This window comes from Marmota flaviventris, chromosome 1, assembly GCF_047511675.1.
Source record: "Marmota flaviventris isolate mMarFla1 chromosome 1, mMarFla1.hap1, whole genome shotgun sequence".
Taxonomy (NCBI): Eukaryota; Metazoa; Chordata; class Mammalia; order Rodentia; family Sciuridae; genus Marmota; species Marmota flaviventris.
In genome coordinates, this window is record NC_092498.1 from 112,348,966 (window position 1) to 112,371,393 (window position 22,428).

The window sequence follows — 22,428 nt, forward strand, 5'->3', positions numbered from 1 at the left end:
CGATGTAGAGTTGCACCATATGTGCAGTCCTGCATGTACCTAGGGTAATGATATCCCTCTCATTCCACCCTCTTTCCTACCCCATGCGCATCCCTCCTATCCTTCCCCTTTGCCCCAAGTTCCTCCATTCTTCCCTTGCCCCCCTCATTATGGATCAGCATCCACTTATCAGGGAGAACATTCAGCCTGTTGTTGTTGAGGATTAGCTTTTTTCACTTACATCATATTCTCCAACTCCATCCACTTACCTGCAAGTGTCATAATTTTATTCTCTTTTAAAGCTAAGATTCCATTGTGCACATATACCACATTTTCTTTATTGATTTAGCTCTTGAAGGACTTCTAGGTTGGTTCCACAGTTTACCTACTGTGACTTGAGCTGCTATAAACATTGATGTGGCTGCATCACTCTAGTATGCTGATTTTAAGTCTTTTGGGTATAGATTGAGGAGTGGAATTTCTGGGTCAAATGGAGGTTCCATTCCATGTTTTTTGAGGAAGCTCCATACTGCTTTCCAGAGTGGTTGCACCAATTTGCAATGCCACTAGCAATGTATGAGTGTGCCTTTCCCCCCACATCCTCACCAACACTTATTGTTGCTTGTATTCTGGTTAACTGCCATTCTGGCTGGAGTAAGATGGTCTTAGAGTAGTTTTGATTTGCATTTCTCTAATTTCTGGTGAAGTTGAACATATTTTCATATATTTGTTGATCGACTGTGTATCTTCTTCTGTGAAGTGTCTGTCCATTTCCTTAGCCCATTTATTGATTGGGTTATTTATTCTTTGGGTGTTGAAGTTTTTGAGTTTTTTATATATCCTGGAAATTAGTGTTTTATCTAATGTGCGTGTAGTAAAGATGTTCTCCCACTCTGTGAGCTCTCTCTTCATATTATTGTTTCCTTTGCTGAGAAGAAGCTTTTAAGTTTGAATCCATCCCATTATTAATTCTTGATTTTATTTCTTAAGTACAGGGTCTCTGGTCTAATTCCTAGGTCCTTGATCTACTTTGAGTGTTTGTGCAAGGTGAGAGATCGTGGTTTAATTTCAGTCTGCTACATATGGATTTACAGTTTCCCCAGCACCATTGTTGAAGAGGCTATCGTTTAGCTAATGTATGTTTTCGGCACCTTTGGCAAGAATGAGATAACTACATTTATGTGGGTTTTTCTCTGTATCTTCTATTTTGGACCATTGGTCTACATGTGTATTTTGGTGCCAATAGCATGCCGTTTTTGTTACTACAGATCTGTAAGTATAGTTTAAGGTTTGATATTGTGATGTCTCCTACTTCACTCTTCTTGCTAAGGATTGCTTTGTCAATAAGGATTTCTCTGTGTCTATTTTTCCAAATGAATTTCATGATTACTTTTTCTATTTCTATGAGGAATGTTATTGGGATTTTAATTGGAATCACATTAAATCTGTATAAGGTTTATGATAGTGTGGCCATTTTGACAATATTAATTCCATGAGGGAGGAATTGGAATCAGGTACCTGCTCAAAAGGGGAGGGATCCGATAGCCATGCCCACCTCAAAATGGCAAGGAATGCTTTCCAAGATGTAGTCGGTGTGCTTCCAGAGCCAGGGTGTCTGGTGATGTCAGGGGAACCGATGGCCTTGTGCTGTGGGGAGGTAGCAGCTGAGTGACCTACGTGGGAGTGGAGCGAGTCTCGGCGGTCTGCAGATGTGTTGGTAGGTGGTTCTGCTAAGGCGCTGGCCAAGTCTTAAGTGAACTGCAACTTTGGCTTTGGGTCCTGCTCGGACACTGAGGCCCTGAGTCCTGCGCGAGGTCACAGCGCTGGTCATTTCTGTAGAGAGAAGCTGTACAGGGGCCTCTAACACTCTCAAGAGATGCAGAATTCCTACTAGGAGAGATCTGGATCACAGAGCAACACAGATGCTGCTTCCCTCTGGTCTGCCATCTTTGAAAGTCTTTTCAATTTCTTTCTTTAGTTTTCATTGTATAGGTCTTTCATCTCTTTTGTTAAATTTATACCCAAATATTTCATTTTTGAGGCTATTGTGAATGGGATAGTTTTCCTAATTTCTCTTTCAGAGGGTTCATCACTAATAGATAGAAATGCATTTGATTTATGAATATTGATTTCATATCCTGTGACATTGCTGAATTTGTTAATATTAGAAGTTTTCTGGTGGAGTTTTTTTTGGATCCTCTATGTGTAGAATCATGTCGTCAGCAAATAGGGATAGTTTGAGTTCTTCTTCCCCTATTCCTATCCCTTTAATTTCTTTCATCTACAGCTCTGTTGTGTAGTCTAAGCTGTAGTGGAGTTTAAACAGCAGTATAGTTTAAACTCTGGCTAGAGTATCAGGGACTATGTAGAGTAGAAGGTGAGAGAGGGCATCCTTGTCCTGTTCCAGTTCTGAGAGGAAATGCTTCCAATCAGAAATGCACTTTGAGGATGAAGAGGTCCTAGTTCCTCTGCTCTCTCCCCCCACAGCCCAGGTGGGATGTCTCTTAGGAAGGTGGGGGTCCTCTCCCAAGGCTGCCCCACCTGGCAGATGGCCTAGTTCCCCTGCAGAGGCCACATCGGGGATGGGGCGAGCAGCCACCCGGCGGGCTCATGGCCAGTGCCAGGCGAGGCAGGTGTGGGCAGCCTAAGGTCCTCAGCAGCCGCCTGGGTATTGCCACCCCCCTCGTGCTGCTTCCTGAACAGGCCGCTCAGCCAGGACCAAGACCCAGGGCCTGGAACAGCCACTGCAGAGGCCATTCCAGCCTCTCGTCGCCCTTCCACTCTGAGGCTCACTGCCCTGCGCCCTCGCTGCCGCCACCAGCCTGGAGCTCTTCACTGTAGCCACCGGACTCCCCACATGGTCGCCAGATGCCACTGCAGCAGGATTCCTGTTACCCCAGCAGGATGAAGATGCTCACCACTGGACGCCTCTGTGTCCTCAGCCCCGTTTCCAGACTCTACTGGTGCTGCCGCCACCGTGCAGCAACCAAACTCCCAAACCCCAGCTGGACTATGATGCTGCCCACCAAGGGCCCAACGTCAATGCCCTTCACCCCCCGCCATGATGCCTGACTCCAGTGCCCCATGCCGGCTCCCGGATGAAGCTGCATGTTGCTGCTGCCACCACCAGACTCCATCATGGACGCAAGACAGCGATACTCAGCACTGGATGCCCACTTCACCCACTGCAGCCAGACTCCTGTGGCACTGCAGGACAGAAATGATCATGGCAACATCCCTCTGTTGTCACCACAGCAGCTTCTGGACTCTTCTGCTGCCACCGCCACTGTGAGTATGCAGCAAGGGATCTCCCAAACTGCAGCTGGATGCCAACACCTCAGCTGTTGCCACCCCCACGCCAACTCTCAACTCCGGACCTCCCTCGCCTGATGCCCTACGCCTGAAGCAGCTACATGTTGCTGCTGCTGCCACCAGATGCTACCACTCCATGAGGCCTCTTCAGTGATTCCATCCCAAAGATGCTGCTGTGCTGCCCAAGACCACAGAAGCTGGGAAGTTGGGCAGTCTCCATCCCAGTCGCCTCATCAGTGCCCACCGGTTGCCGCCTGCCTTTCCTCCCCCAGGACCACCCACCAGTCCTTCTGGGCCCTTGAGCAGGAGTTGTGCTGACTCAGGGAACTCATCCAAGGAAAACAAGTGAGTACTTTAAACAAAGGTTGCAGTCCTCACAGCAGGCAGTGGGCGGGGCTAGGTGGGTCCAGCCTGCTGGTGAGGGGGCAGAGGTGGAGCTACTGGCCTCCTCTGGATCTTGACCCTGTGGGGCAAGCTGGAGAGGGATCTCTGGCTGCTCTGGGAGTCCAGCCTGGAAGCAGCTTCCTAACTCACCCTCACACTCCTCTCTGAAGGGGACTCTGGATTCCAGAGAAAGCCATCTGGGCTCTTGGGCTCTGGGCAGTGGTATGAGCCAGACTGGACAGACTCCACCCACCTGGACTTGGGGAAAAGCCCCCTCTTGGGAAAATACCCTCCTAGAACTACCAAACTTAGTCTGACATTGGCTTCTTCCATGAGATTATCAAGAAAGGAAAAATATGTTACCTAGTTTTGTCTTGCAAAGGGTAGTGTGGGGAGAGGCAAAGGCATCAGAGTTGGTAGAGCTGAATTCACATCCCTTTTAACTGGGTGACCTTGTCCAGGGTCCAGAACTAGGTACAACCTTGGTTTTGCATCTGGTAAAACAAAGATGGTGAGGATGATAAGCTATCACCATCTGTAATAGCTGGAGACCTCATGCGTGGTTCATAAATCTGACTATTCCAATAATTTAAGAAAATGACAAAGAAGGCACACAACCACACAGAAGTACCTTTTCAATAATCCGGGGGTGGCTCTGTGAACGTAAGGCCCATGGAAAGACATAGAACCACTGGAATTCTTCATTGTTACACAGGAGACACACAAGGGGAGTTTCCATAGAACATTTTATCTCAAAAAGGGCAAAGGGGTCCGAATACAAGGGAACAGATGAGTGTAACTCAACCCCAGTGGGTGATGCCTGCACCTGGAGCCATGCCTTGTTATCTGAGCTGGGGTGACGCCCACATTACTGCAACCTGGCACTGCCCTGCCAGACTGAATGCAATAATTGTTCAGAACCCGGTGCATCAGGGCTTAAAGGCGTCTGCATCCAAGGCAGCTCCCGACAATAAGCCATGGGCAAATCAAGTTGTTCTGCACTACCTCACCTTGGGAGCCAGGTAGGCATTCAGCAATATTTCCATGCAGAAATATATTCTCAGACTAAAGGTGACACACCTAGAAGTGCACCTTTGGATGACAACTGACCTGTGAGGTAGGGAGTTGAAATTTACATCATGTTTTTAGAGGAAATAATAATATATGGAAGGTCATAAACCAAAGCATGAAATGTTGGGTCAGGCTCATGGAATTAAAAGCTGTTTTCAAATTTGTTTAAAGTTACATTGAGATAAATCTATGTAGTTCAAACCTTCCAGGATATCCCCCACCTCTGCCGCACACACAGGGAGCAGTGTCCACAACTTTTTTACTCCTCTTTACAGTATCACCAAATGTATGTGTGTGTGTGTGTACACACACACACACACACACAAACACATATATACTCGCACACATATACATAGTGTATTATGTAATATTTTGTTCTTTTTGGTTTGTTTTTAGACTGTCTGTAATAGAATCTCATGTACATTCTTTTGCTCCCCTTCAGCTGACCATCAGGAAGAAGGAAACACCAGAGAAGCTTGAGGATCAGAAGGACACTAGCCCTGCTCTGGTCACCCTGGAAGCTGGCTAGCCTGCACACACCAAAGCTTGAGGAAACAGCAGCCCTGCTTCAGCCACTTGAGGGCTGGCTGATCAATGCAAGGAGGAAAATAAACTAAGCAACAGGACAAATGGACTGTTTCATCCTGTAAGAGGGCTCTCATACTATGGTGCATTGCCACCCCTTACTTCTGTCATATACACAGTCCTTTCCTTGGTCTTTACTACAGGACTGACAACAACCAAACACACAGCTAACCCATAATGGGGGGCGGGGCAAGGGAAGATGGGAGGGACTTTGGATTGGGCAGAGGGGAGTGTGGGAGGGGAGGGGATATGGGAGTGGGAAGGATGGTGGAATGAGGTGGATTGTATTAATCTATGTACATGTATGATTGCAGGAATGGGGTGACTGTGCACTGTGTCTAACCAGAGAAATGAAAAGTTGCCTCCATTTGTGTTTAATAGTCAAAATGCATTCTGCTGTTATATATAACTAATTGAAAAAAATTCATAAAGGACTAAGGCTTAAAAGGAAGTCTGGACACTTTAATGGTCATAAAAATATGTATACTTTTCTTATATAAAATTTAAACTTATTAATTAAATTGAAAAAAAAAAAAAAAAAAAAAACAACTAGCACATGTACTAGTTCAAACCTGAAAGGGCATTAAGGCTTGGGAACCAAGCTCACTCTTTGGAGGATGGTTTTTCTATTCTTGGTGGATTCGAAAGTTTAATTGACATAGTATGGATTATGCTATTGTTTATTGCTTTCATGTTTGTCTCCCTTTTACAATGAAACATTGGGTCAACTACAGAAGCAGCTATTGGGGTGGGGAGGGAGTAACAGAGAGAGAAATAAAGATTACGGCATTATATAAAATGTTAAGCCTAGAAGATAATGATGTTTTTTGATTTAAAGGGTTAAATAATGAGCATAGAGGGGGTAACGATGTACCACAAATACTCCAAATGATGTAGTGTCCAAAAGATCCCCACCTTAATTGTAATATATAAGCCTTTCTCCTAGTAAACAAGATATTTTTAAAAAGTCAACAGGATTTCTAGAGAGCTCATTGTGGTTTAGCTCCTCTTTATTGTAAAGGTCAGGTTTCTCTTTCTTGTAAAAGTTAGGTCTGCAGGGCTGGGGTTGTGGCTCAGTGGTAGAACACTTACCTAGCAGGTGTGAGGCACTGGGTTTGATTCTTACACCACATAAAAATAAAATAAGGTATTGTGCCCATCTACAACTAAAAAAAAAAAAAAAGTTATGTCTGCAATCAAGCTTGTTGATGTACAAAAGTTACTCTTTCTCTTTTCTTAGTAAAATCTTGTGAAACCTCTGTCCAATCTAAAAACATGGAATAAAAAGTAACTATTACGTTAACCATTGTGTTGTGTAACCATTCACTGAGTACAAGAACTGAGATGAGGCCCAGCTCTGCGCTCTCAGTATCTGTGTTGTGAGTGTGAACAGGTGGTCTGCTTTGCCTCCTGGGTAGATGTGCAGCAGAGACTATCTCCAACAGTCTGCAGCTGAGTCCCAGTGGGCTCTGGGGAGGAGCTCCCCAGTGAGAGCAGCTCAGACTTGTACACTCTCCACTGCCATTTGTCTTTCTGAGCATTTGAAAGCTGTGGTTTCCGGTGACTAGTGATTTCTGGTAACGTTTTGAGAAGTGCTAAGCTAGAGAAACGTACCCCCATAATGTGGACCAGAGCCAGGGGAAACAAGAGGCAGGTAGGCTGTGTCGCACCACAGGAGCCATAGTAGACTCTCAGTGAAAGGATGTCCCCATGATGCTCCTTGTTCTACAAGCTCTAGGCATTGGACTCTGCCTTCTGTGGAGGAGCCTCTCCTTGCCCCTTGGTTTAGGCATTGACAGCTGTCCTCCCTGTTGCTGGAGGCACCTGGGATTTTAAGCAACGTGACAGCAAGTGACCTGCGAATGGGAGTAAAGTTTGGAAATACTGAGTTACCCCGCTACAGGGAGATACTTCTTCGAATTTGACAAATCAAATGACAATTGTGCAATTGAGCATAGTGCCCTCACTTCCTGGAGCATCATGAGCCCGATAGAAGGTGGAATCTAGAAAATTCTGTGTGAGAGTCGCGCTGAAAGTGCAAGGTACCAGGGTGCAGGAAACAGAAAGCAGAAGAGCTGGAAGGATCTACGGGCAACTACCCTGTGGAGAGCACATAGACGGGCTCGGTAGGTTTCCCTCTCCACTTTGCCTGGGGAAGAAAGTTTCTGAGGCAGGGTGCTCTCTTTTCTGGCTGGGTTTTTCTGGCACCTGCATTCACCTGCTATGCAAGGGCCAGTGCATGCACTGGGTGCACTGGTGTTTGCAAGGGGTCTTGTTTCAGGGGGCAATGCACTGGAAAGTGAGGCCTGCTCTTTAGCCACATTTTCCAGCCTTAGTTTTCTACTCTACTCCCACCCCTAGGTCTAGGCATCTGGCTCTGGGGCGAGGTGGGGCACCAGCAGCACAACTCCACCTCTCTCTGGAAGACCCTCACCCCAACCCCGGTCTCCAGACTGAATGGTGTCTCTCTTTTCTGGGAAACTTGGCTCCTTTGCTGGAGTGTTCATATCACCTTCTCCCAAACCTTAACAGGCCATTGAGGACTGTCACCTTGAACTCTGGACCACGGGGTATGGTGTGCCAGAAGGACTTTGGTCCCTGCTTGGACAGGGGAGACCTTAAACAGCTTTGAGACAGGGAGCTTGGGGTCTGTGGTTTAGGAGACGGGGTTAGAGAGGCACTAGCCGAGTGTGCAGGTCAGGCTCGTGTGGTCTCCAGGGCACCTCGGGTGCCCCATCCTCCCGGAGATCTGAACTTGAGTGGAGTTGAGGAAATGTGGGGGTGTCACTGAAGAACTGCAGTCTAGGTCCAGAAAGAAAAAGCAAGCACAGTAGTTCCCTGCCCAAAGTTCATAAACTAGAAGAGGAGAAAGATGACCACATTGTCCTCCCAGATGCCATCGAACGTGGCACTGGTAAGCAAGGAGGGGCCAGGAATGTTCCTTAGTCTCTCCTGTCAGTTGGGTGCCACTTTTGTGCAGTTCTACCAGACTTCACACCTCACAGAATTCTCCCACTGTCAAAGGAATAAAGGAATTTAGAGGAAACAACTAACTTGTGAACCCAGACCCAAGGGTTCATGGAGGCCATTGAGTTTAAGGTACTAGGGACTTGGTGGAGTCCAGTCTCCAGCTTATTTTTTTTAAAGGATTGTGTCCCAGATATATGCCTGAAGACTGATTTTGGATGGTGAAAATTGTACCTAGTCATGAGTGTTGGACTGAGATGGCCAAGGACCCAGCCCAGCCCACAAGTTCCCCTAAAGGAGCCTCTTCTACAGGTGCCACTAGTTTCGAGTTCCCCAGTGGTATGAGAAGGCTCCTTAGGCATGTTGGGGGTGGGGAGGCAGGTGTGATTGACTGCTGCTCCTTTTGCTTATTGTGGATGAACCAGAAGTGTCCCTAATAGCAGGGCCAGATGCAGAGGGTGTTGGAATGGGGGCTGGGAGGAAAGGTGACAGCAGTCTACTTCCAGAGACTACAGTATGAAATGAGGGACCATATTCCTCCTGGAAGGGCATGAACCTAAGATGGAGAAATTCAAATGTGTCACTGAGCAGAAGTGAAACTGACTCTCTTGCCCTTCTTGAAATAGAGATGGAGGATCTTTTCTGTCTGGTCGAGAGGAAGGTGACTCATATTTCAGCTGCCCCTGTTGTGTAAGAAATACGAAGAAATGAGGTAAAGGACCCCAATTGTGCCCTAATACTGTGAAGAAAGCTCAGCATGGCAGGAATAGACACGTTTCTCTGCTTTTTTTGGATAATGATGTCCCATTAAAACAGTATTTCTTATCAATTTAAACTGAAACAGTTTTGCTTACTTGGCTTCTTCATTGTTCCTCTACCAGGAGTCAAGACTTCTCCTGTAGCCTCACTGTTTTGGGAGCTGTCAGAGTTCTGTTCCAATGCTTTCTTGGAGGGGCCCAGGCCTAGGGGACCCATCTGAATGAATGCCCAGGTCCCAGGATGTCTTAGGACACAGCTCTGATTTTCCAGGCCCCTCAGAGGGCAGGCGGCTACTTTGTTATAGACTCAGAACCAGCAGCCTGCACAGGCCCAGGGTGGAGCCCTGTAATCCTTCTGCCCAAGAGAAGCTTGCTAATGAAAGTCTGATGCAATCCTTTAGGAAATCATTTGATAATACGTCTCCAATTGTTAGTATTTCATCAACTGCTCCAGTAATTCAAACTCCATCAACCACTCACAGTGTGTGTATATACACTTTGTATACTTAATTTAATTCCGAATGTACAAGAGCAGGTAAAACCTCTTGTTTTAGCTTGAGCCTTGATTTCTACATGTCCAGACTGTTTCTTCCCTTATATGATTTTTTTTTTCTGAGCCAGGGTTTCAGTTCTTATTTTCTGCACTCTGGCTTCATTTCTTTCGGTCTGCTGTGGCCTTCCAACCTGTGTCCAAGCGGTTGTTTCTTTATGTGTGAACCACATCTGTACATAGAATTGAAGTACTTAGCCAGGGGACTCTTGGGCTCCATGAAAATTCGATGAGGTCATTTGAATACCCGAGTCTCAATCTAACAGTGCCGATGTCTTAGAATTATTAAAATAAACATTGGAAAGCAACTTCAATTCTCAGGTATACAGGAATAATTACATAACAGTACGTTTATACTACCTATAAAATTATGCAGCAGTTTGTAAGATTTTATAAACACAGGTAATCATTATTTTCCAAAAGTGATTATATAAGATAGGAAGATTCAAAACTTTCTATTTTAGTTTCTGCAAGTGTGACAGACCTTGGTAAACTCTGCCACTGAAAGCTACCATGTTGGGTATGATGTTAGAGGATAGCAAACTAGGATCGATCCCCAACTGATTTTATAAAGAAACCATAAAAGTTGATGTGAACAAAATCTAGCAATGATGTGAAAGTAGAACATGAAAAAGCAAGGAATATCATAAAAACAAATTATTAACAAACTGAATTTATTATTTAAAAATGAGGACAGAGCCAGCAGGATGTTACAAACCTGTAGTCCCAGCTCCTAGGGAGGCTGAGACCAAATGGTTGCTTGTTGCAAGAAAGGCAAGGCCCGTCAGGACAACATAGTGAGGCCTCATCTCGAAAAAACAAAATGGAAAAAAGAAAACAGAAAAAAGAATGAAAGAAAAGAACAATGAGAGGGCTCATGTCAGCAAAGTGGAGACTAGGAAGCTTCCTCCTTGTGGAAACATCCAAAGCAACAGAAACTGACTGAAGTAAAAGTCAGAGGTTTAGAGCAACCACGCAGATGCCCAATCAAGAAGCAGCCACATTCAAACCTGCAGAGAAGATCCTGATGTTTTTTCTTGCCCCTGCCCTTCCTCTCCCTGGCATGGCAAAGTCTCAGGCTGCAGGGGGCAGCAGCACTGTTTGCAGTCCCTTCCCTTGAAGTGCAGGGCCAGAGCAAACCTGATTGGCAGGGTTCTAACCTGCCTGGGCACTGACTGAAGGATAGGTCTCTGGACCACCTAACTTGGATCTCATTTCATGGGGAAGTGTGCCTTCCACTGCATGTGAAGGTTGTAGGGAGACCACATACCGGTGGATGCCTGGGGCAAGAGATTACAGCTGCAGATGAGCAATCCAAGGCCCATGAGAGGAGCAGAGGGTGGTGAAGATTTGGGGGGGGTAATCAAGACATTCAAAAGCAGCTATTTATTAGGAGGAATTGAGAAAACTCCATGCAGAATAGGCAGAGTGAATGCTTACAATATACCTGAGAAGACTTAAACTTTGACCTCAAGCTGGTCCCTGGGATCAGAATAGGATCAGCTCATCTGTAAAGAGCTGCCCTGGCATAGAGCTGGTCTGCAAAGATTGGGAGACATGGTAGTTTTGTTTTAAATGCCCGATTTTCGGCAGAAGCTCTGCAGGCATGGAAACCAGGGGAACATAGCTCATGCTTATGAAGAAAGTAATTTGGCAGAACCTCTCCCTGAGAAAGGTAAGACCCCTGGACATATTTTTAAAAAAAAGGCTGTAAAAAACAAGTGTCTTTATATCCACGTGGAGAAGAGTAAAATAAGACCCTTTTTCTTGCAACAGAGACACAAATCAACTCAAAATAGATGAAAAACTTGTGCAAGACCAGAAACTGAAAACTAGCACATGAAAACAAAGGAGAAAAGCTCTATGACATTAGTTTGGGCAATGATTTTTTTTTTTTTAATAGGTTCCCCAAAGTGCAGATAACAAAACCTAAGCTAGACGAATGGGACTACATCAAATCGAAATGTTTATCTACAGGAAAGGAAACAATCAAAAGATTGAGATAACCTACCGGGTGGGAGGATGTACTTGGCAGCCACACTCCTGATAAGGGCCTACTATCCAAAATATATAAAGAACTCAACACATTGCGAGCCATCAAATAACCTCGTTATAAAATGAACATAATAGACATTTCTCAAATGAAGACATAAAAAGGGCCAACAGGTACTTAAAACTCTGACAGGTCCCAGAAAAACTGAGGCTACAGGAGAAGTCTTGACTCCTGGTATAGATGAATAACCAAGAAGCTAGGTAAGCACAATCGTTTCAGTTGAAATTTCAAACAGTAATTGTTTTAATGTGACATCTTTATACAAAAAAGCAGAGAAAGATGTGTATTCCTGCCATGCTGAGCATTCTCCATAGTTCAATAGGATGATTATTGTCTTTTCCCTCATGTTTTCGCGTACAACAGTGACTCCATGTCATAGCAGTATATTGTGTTCTTGAAAAATTACTCAGAGAGTAGGTTTTAAGTGTTCTCACCACAAAAAGGCACATCAGTAAAATAAACAATATGTTAATTACCTTAATTGAATCATCCCACAACATACACACATTTTAAAACAACCTTTCCTACATTATATACACATAAATTTTAGTCATCTGTTGAAAAAAGATACAAACAGAATCCCACAACTGTCTTAAATTTGTCCAGAGAGCTAAAGGAAATGTATATTAAGAACTAAAGGAATTCAGGAAAAAACATATAAGTAAAATGACCATGTCAACAAATATTTGAAATTATGAAAAGAAACCCAAAGAAGAAATAGAGCTAAAAAATGCAATAATTGAGTTGAAATGTTTATAAGAAGGGTTCAGGAGCCAATTTGAGTAGAAATTGGAAAGGGGAAAAGATCTGTGAAATTAAAGGCAAGAATTTTTAAAATATAATAACTTTTAAAACATTTGTCCTTTAGATATACATGACAGTAGAGTATATTTTGACATATTATACAGACATGACTATAACTTTCTCTAATTAGGATCCTGTTCTTGTGGTTGTACATGAGGTGGAGTTCACTGGTGGCATATGCATATATGAACATAGGAAAATTAGTCTAATTCCTTTTATTGCTTTCCTATTCCCATCTCCACTACCTTCTTGGGGCGGGGGAGAGCAACCAATAGAAGCAAAAAGCTGGAAAAAATCACAAATATACAGAAATTAAATAGCACACTCCTGAAATGAGAAATGAGAAATCACAAGATAAATTAGTAAATATCTTGAGATAAATGAAAACGAAACACAATATACCAAAATTTAGAGATCTAGTAAGAGTAGTTCTACAGGGAGGCTTTGAATAGTGGTAAACACCTACACTGAAGAAAGATCTCAAGTCAACAGCCTGACATTAGACCTCAGAGACACAGGGAAGAAAAAAAGAAAGAACTAATCACAAGTCAGCAGAAGATGGGAAATTATAAATATTAGAGCAGAAATAAGTGAAATAATGGAATAGAAAATAGAAAACAATAAATGAAAGTTTTTTTTTTTACAAAATTCAGCAAATCTTCAGTTAGATTGATAAGAAAGAAAATGAAAGTACTAAAATCAGAAAGGAAAGAAACAAATTTACTAGTGATTTTCTCAGAAATAAAAGATTATCAGTGAGAACTATGAGCAAGAGTATGTCATCAAATTAGAAAATAGAGATGGAATGGAGAAAATCTTAGAAACACAACCCACGTACACTGAATCAGGAAGAAAAAAATGGATTTCACATGGAAAAAAATCTCACATCTCATTCTTTAAAGGGCAGGTTGTATTAAATTTAAGAATATAAGTAAGAAAGCCATATCAAATCTTTCCTACTAGTATATTTTTAAAAGAATGATGTAAAAGGGAAGGTAATGAGAAATCTTTTCTAAATTGTGTGATTTAGCCTATGTTTTGCCTACATAAACCAAATGTAAGAGTTTTTTAATTATCTAGTAAGCAGGAAAGTCATTAGCAAATGCTGGACTTTTGGTAAGTAAGCCTTTAGAATCACCTCATTTGAAAGGAATGCTTTGCTTAGACCCCATTTGTAAACTTCTAAAATCAGCTTGGCACTACGGTTCATAAATTCACACAAAAGCTGCTCTGATTCTGATGGGATCCACAAAATCCAAACAACAGCCCCTGAGGGATTCAAATGAAATGAGGCTGTGGTTCCACGTCAATTATTAGGCTATAGATTGAGATTGAATATGGTTTTTTAAGTATGATGAGGCATAAAATGTTCTACTTCAATTAAATACTAACCCACAAATTAAAAGTCATTCGTTCCTTGACTTCTTTGGAATAAGAGTAAAAATCCATCCCTCAGAATATAGCAAGTTCACAACCAAACAACTAATTTCAGTTCTTTAAAAAAATTAAAACATTAAGTTGTCAGCCACAATTCTTTCATTTTTCCTTTCAACAAATATTTATTGAAAAAATATATATATATATAGTTATTGAACACTTAAAACACACCAGGTACTTAATATTTTAATCACACTACAACAGTTTACAATTGCCTCAGAACCTTCATATAAAATAACAATATAGGGCTGGGGATGTGGTTCAAGCAGTAGCGCACTCGCCTGGCATGCGTGCGGCCCAGGTTCGATCCTCAACACCACATACAAACAAAGATGTTGTGTCCGCCGAAAACTAAAAAATAAATAATAAAAATATTCTCTCTCTCTCTCTCTCTCTCTCTCTCTAAAAAAAAGCAGTATAAACATTGTCATTCAGCCTCTCTAAGAATGATATATATTCAAGGACATACATCTCAATGAATACATTAATTAAATATAATAAATACTAATATCGAATATACAAAAGTAAATGTAAGGAATATAATCAGAGAAACACTTAAGTGTTTCTCCAATTGTACAGTTCTACAAAGATAATATAAGAGGCTGGGTATTGAATATTTATCATTAATAGCTCAAAATTTATAATCTCTTCAAAGAATACATTATAACAACCCAACCTATCAATCTAGACAAGAATACCAACAGCCATGTAACATACAGCTCTAACCATAGCTGAACACAAGAGGGCGTATGAGACTGGAAATTCTTCATAAAGCCAAAGGCTCAACAATTCACAGCTCTCTCTCTTTTTTTTTTAATACCTTTATTTTATTCATTTATTTTTATGTGGTGCTGAGGATTGAATCCAGTGCTTCACACATGTGAAGCAAGTGCTCTACCACTGAGCCACAACCCCACCCAATTTACAGCTCTTACTAATGCAGGGTCACGTGGATTGATAAAGGATTCTTCCTGCATGTACATGACACATAATATACTAAAAATGTTTCCTTTTCTAAATATACTTTCCAGAAATCAAATCATTGCTTCCCTGAAAACCCAATTACTTATCGAAATTGACTTTAAACTTAAATTTAATATTTTATCATTAAGAAAAATTAAGGGGCTGGGGTTGTAGCTCAGTGGTAGAGCGTTCGCCTAGCACGTGCGAGGCCCTGGGTTCAATCCTCAGCACCACATAAAAAACAAATAAAATAAAGTATTGTGTCCAACTACAACTAAAAAATAAATATTTTTTTAAAAAAAGAAAAGAAAAATTAAGAGGAGCTGGACATAGTAGCGCAGACTTGTAGTGCTAGCCACTTACTAGGCTGAGGCAAGATGATCACTTGAGCACAGGAATTTGAGAACAAAAAAAGTATACACATATGTGTATATAGGTATGTATATATGTGTGTATGTATCTTTGTTTATATATAAACATACACATATATATGTGTACATACATACATGTATCTGTATACAGATATATATACATACATATTCATATACATAAATAAATTACTTTGAGTCAGAAGTTCATATCACTTTTTAGTCTAAATTCTTCTGGAAATACCTCTACAGAAACTGGCCAACTCTTAAAATGTTTATTTTTTAATATCAGAGCTTAACCACTGAATGACTATAGTTATAATAAATGTCTTATAAGGAATAATTTCTGACTTTTAGAAATGTAAGTAAATGCATATCATAATAATATCAGCCATTTAATTCTTGAGCAGTGACTATTCTATCTTTATATTCTAAGAGTTGCCAACTGATCTCAAATGGTAGACAAGAATTGTATTAGTTTACTCCCTCATAAAATAACAAGCCACCACCTAAAATTATATACTAGGATCATAAAATCTATTGGCTGAAACATAATCCAAAATAATTCAGGAGTACAATACACTAATATAAGATTCACAGAATACTATGTATGTATACATGTACACACACACTCTCACACATATACATGTATACATAAGTTCCAAATGTGTACCTCTCTTCATTTTTGCATAGTCCTAATACTGGCTGGACATGTAAAATTATTCTGAATGCCAACTCCTACTCTGTCATATTCTGCCTAACCCCTGCAGAGAAGAGGCACCTGGCATGAGGACTCCAGACAGACACACACAAAAAAACATCACTTATCCCTTCATATTATCAAGCTAAGGAAACAAAAGAAAGATGAATTGGCCGCTAGGATCAAGAATTTCAAAAAGAATCCCAACCATCAGCAAGGAGCTACATATTAGGTAGTGTTATAGTTTAGATATGAGCTGTCTCCCCAAATCTCCTGCTAATGCAGGAACATTCCGAAGTAAAAATGATTGGATTATGAGAGCTGTGATCTGATCAGTTAATCCTGATTTGAATGGACTGACTATGTAGTAACTGTTAGGCAGATGGGTTATGTCTAGAGGAGGGGTCACTGGGGGCACGTCCGGTGGCCCCTTCCTCCTCCCATTCTCACTCTGCTTTCTGACCCCACCAAGAACTAAGCAGCTTTCCTCTACTAGGTCCTTCCCCATGATGCGCTGCCTCAACTTGGACCCAGAGTAATGGAGTCTATGGACTGAAATCTCTGAAATAGTGAACCCCAAATAAACTTCCTCTAAGTTGTTCTTGTCAGTTGCTTTGGGCACAGTGATGAAAAAACTAACTAAAACAGGTAGTATGAGCAAAGACTTACACTCAAAAACAAAGAATTAGGAATACAACATTAGAATAATCAAAGGCAAAGGCACCAACCAAAGAAATAACCATTAGAAGCCAAAGAGTGCTCAAAACCAAGACAATCAAGTAAGTTACTTAAAATGTGGGCAGGTGGTACAGATCTGGTACCTCAAGCTGACTATCTAGAGATTCCTTCTTGTAGGGTAAAATGGATCCTGGACCTGAAAGACGGAGTATCCATAAAGAACATTACTGAAGAAGTCACTGAAATCTGAATGGGATCTGTGGATTAGATAGCAGCATTAAACCAATGTTAGAAGAAGTGATTTTGAGTGATAAGACATCATATCTGCAATTTAATCTCAAATGGTTACAAAAATAACAATAATAATACAAGCAGAGAGACAATTATAGGACACACATGGTAAAATGTCAACAATTGCAGAATCTAGAGGAAAGGCATACAAGAGTCCTTGTACTAATCTTGCAATTTTTCCTCTACTTTCAATTTTTCCTTTTTTTTTTACCATAGTTTGAATTAGAGGCACTTAACTACTGAGCCACATTCACAGCCCTTTTTTTGTATTTTATTTAGAGACAGGGTCTCAATGAGTTGCTTAGCACCTCACTTAGTTGCTGAGGCTGGTCTTGAACTTGAGAACCTCCTGCCTCAGCCTCCAGAGCCTCTGGGATTACAAGGGTGCACCACCACACCTGGCTCAAATTTTAAAAATGAAAAATATTTAAAAAAAATCTTAAATGCTTTGACAATGAATATAGTACATTTTAGGAGAAATATCTAAATTGATAAATGCAAGAAATTATTTCAAAATAAGTTAAAAACTAAAATAGATATAATACTTTCACAATTCAATGTAATACATTTCAAAAAATGTCTAAACTAATAAATACATGAAGCATTCTAACTTTAGTTCTTCAAAGCCTCACCCGACTTTAATTAGCAAGAGATAATAACTTTCTCAAATTAAATTAAAAGGTACTCTTTTCCAGAGAATTAAATGAAGGTAATAATGTAAACATCCTACAAAGTTATCTACAAGTAACTTTTAAAATATGATGTAAAAACAATGCTTTTGAGATCTTTCCTCAAAACTCAAACAGTATAATTAGTACTTCTGAAATAAGCCAATCTGTGTAACAAAAGAATCACTAAATTTAACCTTACTAAATTTTTCCAGTGGCTTTCAGTATTGCTATAACAACACAAACAAAATGAATGTTTCTGTTTTTGTATTAGTAATACTTCAATTTCCAAGATACTAATTTTATTTAAGTATACTGATCATCTACCAATCTTATCACTTTAAAATATTTTTTGGAAAAACTATTTCTTTGCCAGCATTTCTGGAGTTTTTTGTAACTTCTAATCTGAAATGCTTTTTTTGAGACCACTGAAAAACATTTTTATAAAACAATTAGAAATATCTAAGGTAGTTTCCTCTGTTTATTGAGACAGAAAGTGCTACCAAACTTTATAACAGGAGAAAAGACCAATGGAAACCTTTAAAAGTTATATGATCTAATGAATTTTAAATGTCACCCACAAAGCACATATCTGCATTTCAATCAATGCCATTGGCAAGCATAAATGACAAAAAAATATGCAAACAAACTTTTACTTAATTTTAAACAATACATCCAAACTCTTTAGTGATAAATTCATACCATGTAGGAGCCAGAAGTCAAACTTGTTACTTATCGTATATTTATAATATGATCGTTAGGACAGGTCATTCTTAACATGAATAACGACAAACAAACCTGAGCATTTAAATAATTGAGCTGCTATTTCCCGAATTTCCTTAATAGCAAGACTTCCCTTCTTGCCAGACTTCCTGAATCATTTCCTAGGACACAGAATCCATCTTAAAGCAGTTGTTTCTATCCCACAAAAGCCTGGTTTCCAAGGAGATACTGTGGACTCTCACATTACTTCAGGCTGACATTTATGAGAAAAATCCCTGTTGGTAAAATACTGTGACTCTCCTCTTAGATCAACAAAAGTAAAATAAATGTATAAGAAAATAAACAATGAGGAATAGGCTTAAGAAAGAATCACTTCAACAACAAATTGAAAAGCTACCAATCCAATGGTGGCAACTAAAAAACATACTTTTGTTTAAATAACAAAGAAACAAAGACCACTTTGTGTCTTCTTATGTGTACTCAAAAAAAGACAGAAACCTTTCAACCACCTTCCACCTCATGGCTTATCATAGGATTCAGCAGAAGAGAACAGCCTTCCCCAACAGGAGGACCCTTCTCCAGCCAAGGGTGCAAAAGTCACTGAGCCGTCCCCCCACCCCAGACAGACCCTCCAAACAAGCCCTCATCTCTATAAATTTTCTCTTCTTTTTCAATAAAAAAATCAAAAAATATTAAACTGGTATATTTATAACATGAAATAGTGTGTAACCATTAAAAATAATTAGGCACGTAAACTGACAAGAGATAAACGCACTGCAAATCCAACATCTTAAAAGTTTCCCTTTTCTTAAAAAAAGTATGTAGGTGGATATATTTGAATGTACATGGGTGTGTAAAGACATATTACAAAAGGTCTTAAAAAATACTTGTTATGGTTTCAGTATGAGGTGGCCCCCAAAAGCTCTGGTTAACGAAGGAATGTTCAGAGGTGAAGCAATTGGGATTATGAGAGTCCACCTTAGTTCAAATGGACTGACTGGGTGACAACTGCAGGCAGGTGGGGCATGGCTGGAGAGGTGGGTCACTGGGGGCATCCCCTGGAGGGGGCAGGTTCCCACTGGTCCTTTCGCCACTTTTCCTCCACTGGGACTTTCCCCCATGATGTGCTGCCTTGCCCAGAGCAATAGAGTCGGCCATTCAGACTGAGACCTCTAGAACGTGAGCCCCAAATACACTTTTCCTCCTCTAAGTTTTTCTTGTAGGACATCTCGGTCACAGGAATGCAAAAACTTACTAAAATCAATACTAAAACAGGTTAAAAGAGTTAACTTTAAAGACTAAAATGGGGGAAATAAGAAGTAGTAGAAAACAGAGGAATATATTCTTATTTGAAAATATTTTAAAAGTAACTTTGAATTCATTTTGTGACTGGAAAAATGTATAAATTTAATTTATATATTAGCTCAAAAGACCTGAACATGGCTTCAAGTGCATACAAATCATAACTTTATCACAAAATCATTTATTTAAGCATATGAAATAATGGCCTATATTAATAAAAATAAATAATTTATTTTCAAAGACAAACTAGTAATAAAAATTGTTTTAAAGAAATTTATGACAAACTAGCTATTATGTAATTAGCTTATGTTAGTGACAGGGTTCAGGACATGCTACTCCTAAATATGGCACTTTGGCAAATTAAAATTTTTTTGATTTATATATGACAGCAGGATGTATTAAAATTCATATTACACATATAAAGCAAAATGGTGGAATGTGATGGACAACATTATCCAAAGTATGTGTATGAAGACACGAATTGGTATGAATATACTTTGTATACAACCAGAGATATGAAAAATTGTGCAAATTAAATATTTTAAGATGAAGGAATCTGAGAAATCACAGGCACAGGAAGACTTCTCTGACAATCCTCTGAACCAAGTCATAAGGCCTTCTCTACTATGAGGAAAGGATTACCCTTACCTCCAAAGAAGGAGGGACAGTGAGAAAAATCCAAAAAAACAGACCTTAGCTAAATTTCCCCCAGTTTATTATCCTTAGCTCATAGACCCTTTATACTATCATGTCTTTCTATGATTTTTTTGATACTCTTTATCAAACCTAGCATAAAAACACTGGGATTTAACCATTCATTTTATGAAGGCTCCCATACCATATAAAACTTATATTAAATAAACGTGTACACTTTTCTCTTGTTAATCATCTTTTATTGTGGGGAGGGACCCTACAGAGAACTTGGGTAACAGGAAATATATTTTTCCTCTCCTACAATAGAATATAAAGTTCAACTTCAATTTAAGTGGATGTGTCACATTCTTACATATGAAAAATCCTCTTTCTTGATGATCATTCCAAAGGTCTACAAAAAGCTTCTGAATAACTAAATTTTTACCTCCTTAAAAACAAGAACAGAACTAACAAACCTGGGAAAAAGAGGAATTTGATTTCCAAAGTTGCCACTTTATATAACTTAAAATGTCCACTTTTTCATGAAAAAAAATCGTACAAATATAAACAGGTAAATATGGCCCATACACTGGAGAAAAAAATAGTCAACAGAAACTGAAAAAAATCAACATGTTACACTTACTGGACAAATTAAATCAGGAGGCAGAGATGTAACTTAGTGATACAGTAGCTGCCTAGCACATATGAGTTTTATTAAGGAGGGCAAGCGGAGAAGGAGGAGAAGGAGAAAGAAAAAAATCAATCAGCCAAAATGTATACATTCAACGACCTATATATATATATATATATATATATAGTATCTATCTATCTACATATGTATAGAAAGAGAGAACACTGAAGAAAACTGTAAGCATGATGTCTCACCAAATAGAAAATATCAATAAAGAGATATAAATTGTACATATTTTACAAGGAACAAAATAGGAATTATGATATTTTTAAAACATAATAACTGAAAATAAAAATTCACTAGAAGGGATCAATAAATTTCACTAGATAGAAGGCTAAGCAAACTTTAAATAGGTAAATTTCTGAGAAACAAAAACAAAAAGTAGAATATCAAAAATAAACAGAAATTCAAGAGAACAGTATAACAAAATCAAGCTACCAACCTATGCATAACGGGGCTCTGCAAAGAAAAGAGAGTAAGAAAAGGGCAGAATATCTGAAGAAAAAATACCCAAAAACTCCCCAATTTTCATCAAAAACATTATTCATCCAGTAAGCTCAATGAACTCCAGGTGGGATAAACTCAAATCCACATCTAGACTCATGATACTCAAATGGTTAAAAAAAAAAAAAAAAAAAACAGAGAATTTTGAAAGCAGCAAGAGAGAGGTGACTCATCACATACCCAAACAAACAAACAAAAACCCTTATAATATTAACAGTTGATGTCTCATCAGAAACCAAAGGGTCCCTACTAAGATTTAAATACACGACCAGGCCACATTATGTACAACCACAAGAATAGGATCCTAATTAGAATGAGTTATACTCTATTAATGTATAATTTGCCAAAATACATTCTACTATCTTGTATAACTAAAAAGAATTTAAAAAAAAAAAAAACCTAAGGGTCTAAAAGTCAAAGGAATGACAAATTCAAAGAACTGAAAAACAACAATTCTATATCCAACAAAACTATCCTTTAAAAATGAAGAAGGCGGGCATGGTGGCACACGCCCATCGTCCCAGCAGCTTGGGAGGCTGAGGCAGGATGATCGCGAATTCAAAGCCAGCCTCAGCAACAGCAAGGCACAAAGCAACTCAGCGAGGCCCTGTCTCTAAATAAAATACAAAATAGGGCTAGGGTGGCTCAGTGGTTGAGTGACCCTGAGTTCAATCCTCAGTACCCCCCCCAAAAAAAGAAAAATATCAAAAAAATATATTTATATGAAGAAGAGATTGCACAAATGGTGTGACCCTACTTCATGTTCAACCAGAGAAGTGAAAAATTGTACTCCATTTGTGTACAATGAATCGAAGAACATTCTGCTGTCATGTATAACAGATTAGAACAAATAAGTTTAAAAAAATTTTAAATGAAGAAGAAATTGAGATGTTCCTAGGTAATAAAAACAAACTATTTGGGGCTGGGATTGTAGCTCAGCAGTAGAGTGCTTGCCTAGCATGTATGACACACTGGTTCAATCCTCAGCACCACATAAAAGTAAATAA

General features: G+C 39.8%; 2 protein-coding genes across 3 annotated transcripts in view; one reads left to right on the forward strand and one right to left on the reverse strand.

Moving 5' to 3' along the window:
• LOC139706514 (tetratricopeptide repeat protein 28-like) overlaps positions 1 to 22,428 on the reverse strand; it is a 90,813-nt gene that overhangs the window by 28,204 nt on the left and 40,181 nt on the right. The window contains exon 3 of one of the 2 annotated variants that reach the window (XM_071614823.1): positions 14,056 to 14,251. The exons of the other annotated variant lie outside the window; for it this stretch is intronic. Within the exon in view, the coding sequence (XP_071470924.1) occupies positions 14,162 to 14,251 (90 nt within the window). The 3' untranslated portion in view covers positions 14,056 to 14,161. Of the gene's footprint in view, positions 1 to 14,055; positions 14,252 to 22,428 lie in introns of those variants that run through there. 2 annotated transcript variants of the gene reach the window in all.
• Lancl2 (LanC like glutathione S-transferase 2) overlaps positions 6,930 to 22,428 on the forward strand; it is a 199,716-nt gene continuing 184,217 nt past the window's right edge. Inside the window, exon 1 of the mRNA XM_071614820.1 lies at positions 6,930 to 7,457. The gene's annotated coding sequence lies outside the window, so the exon portion shown is untranslated. The remainder of the gene's footprint in view (positions 7,458 to 22,428) is intronic.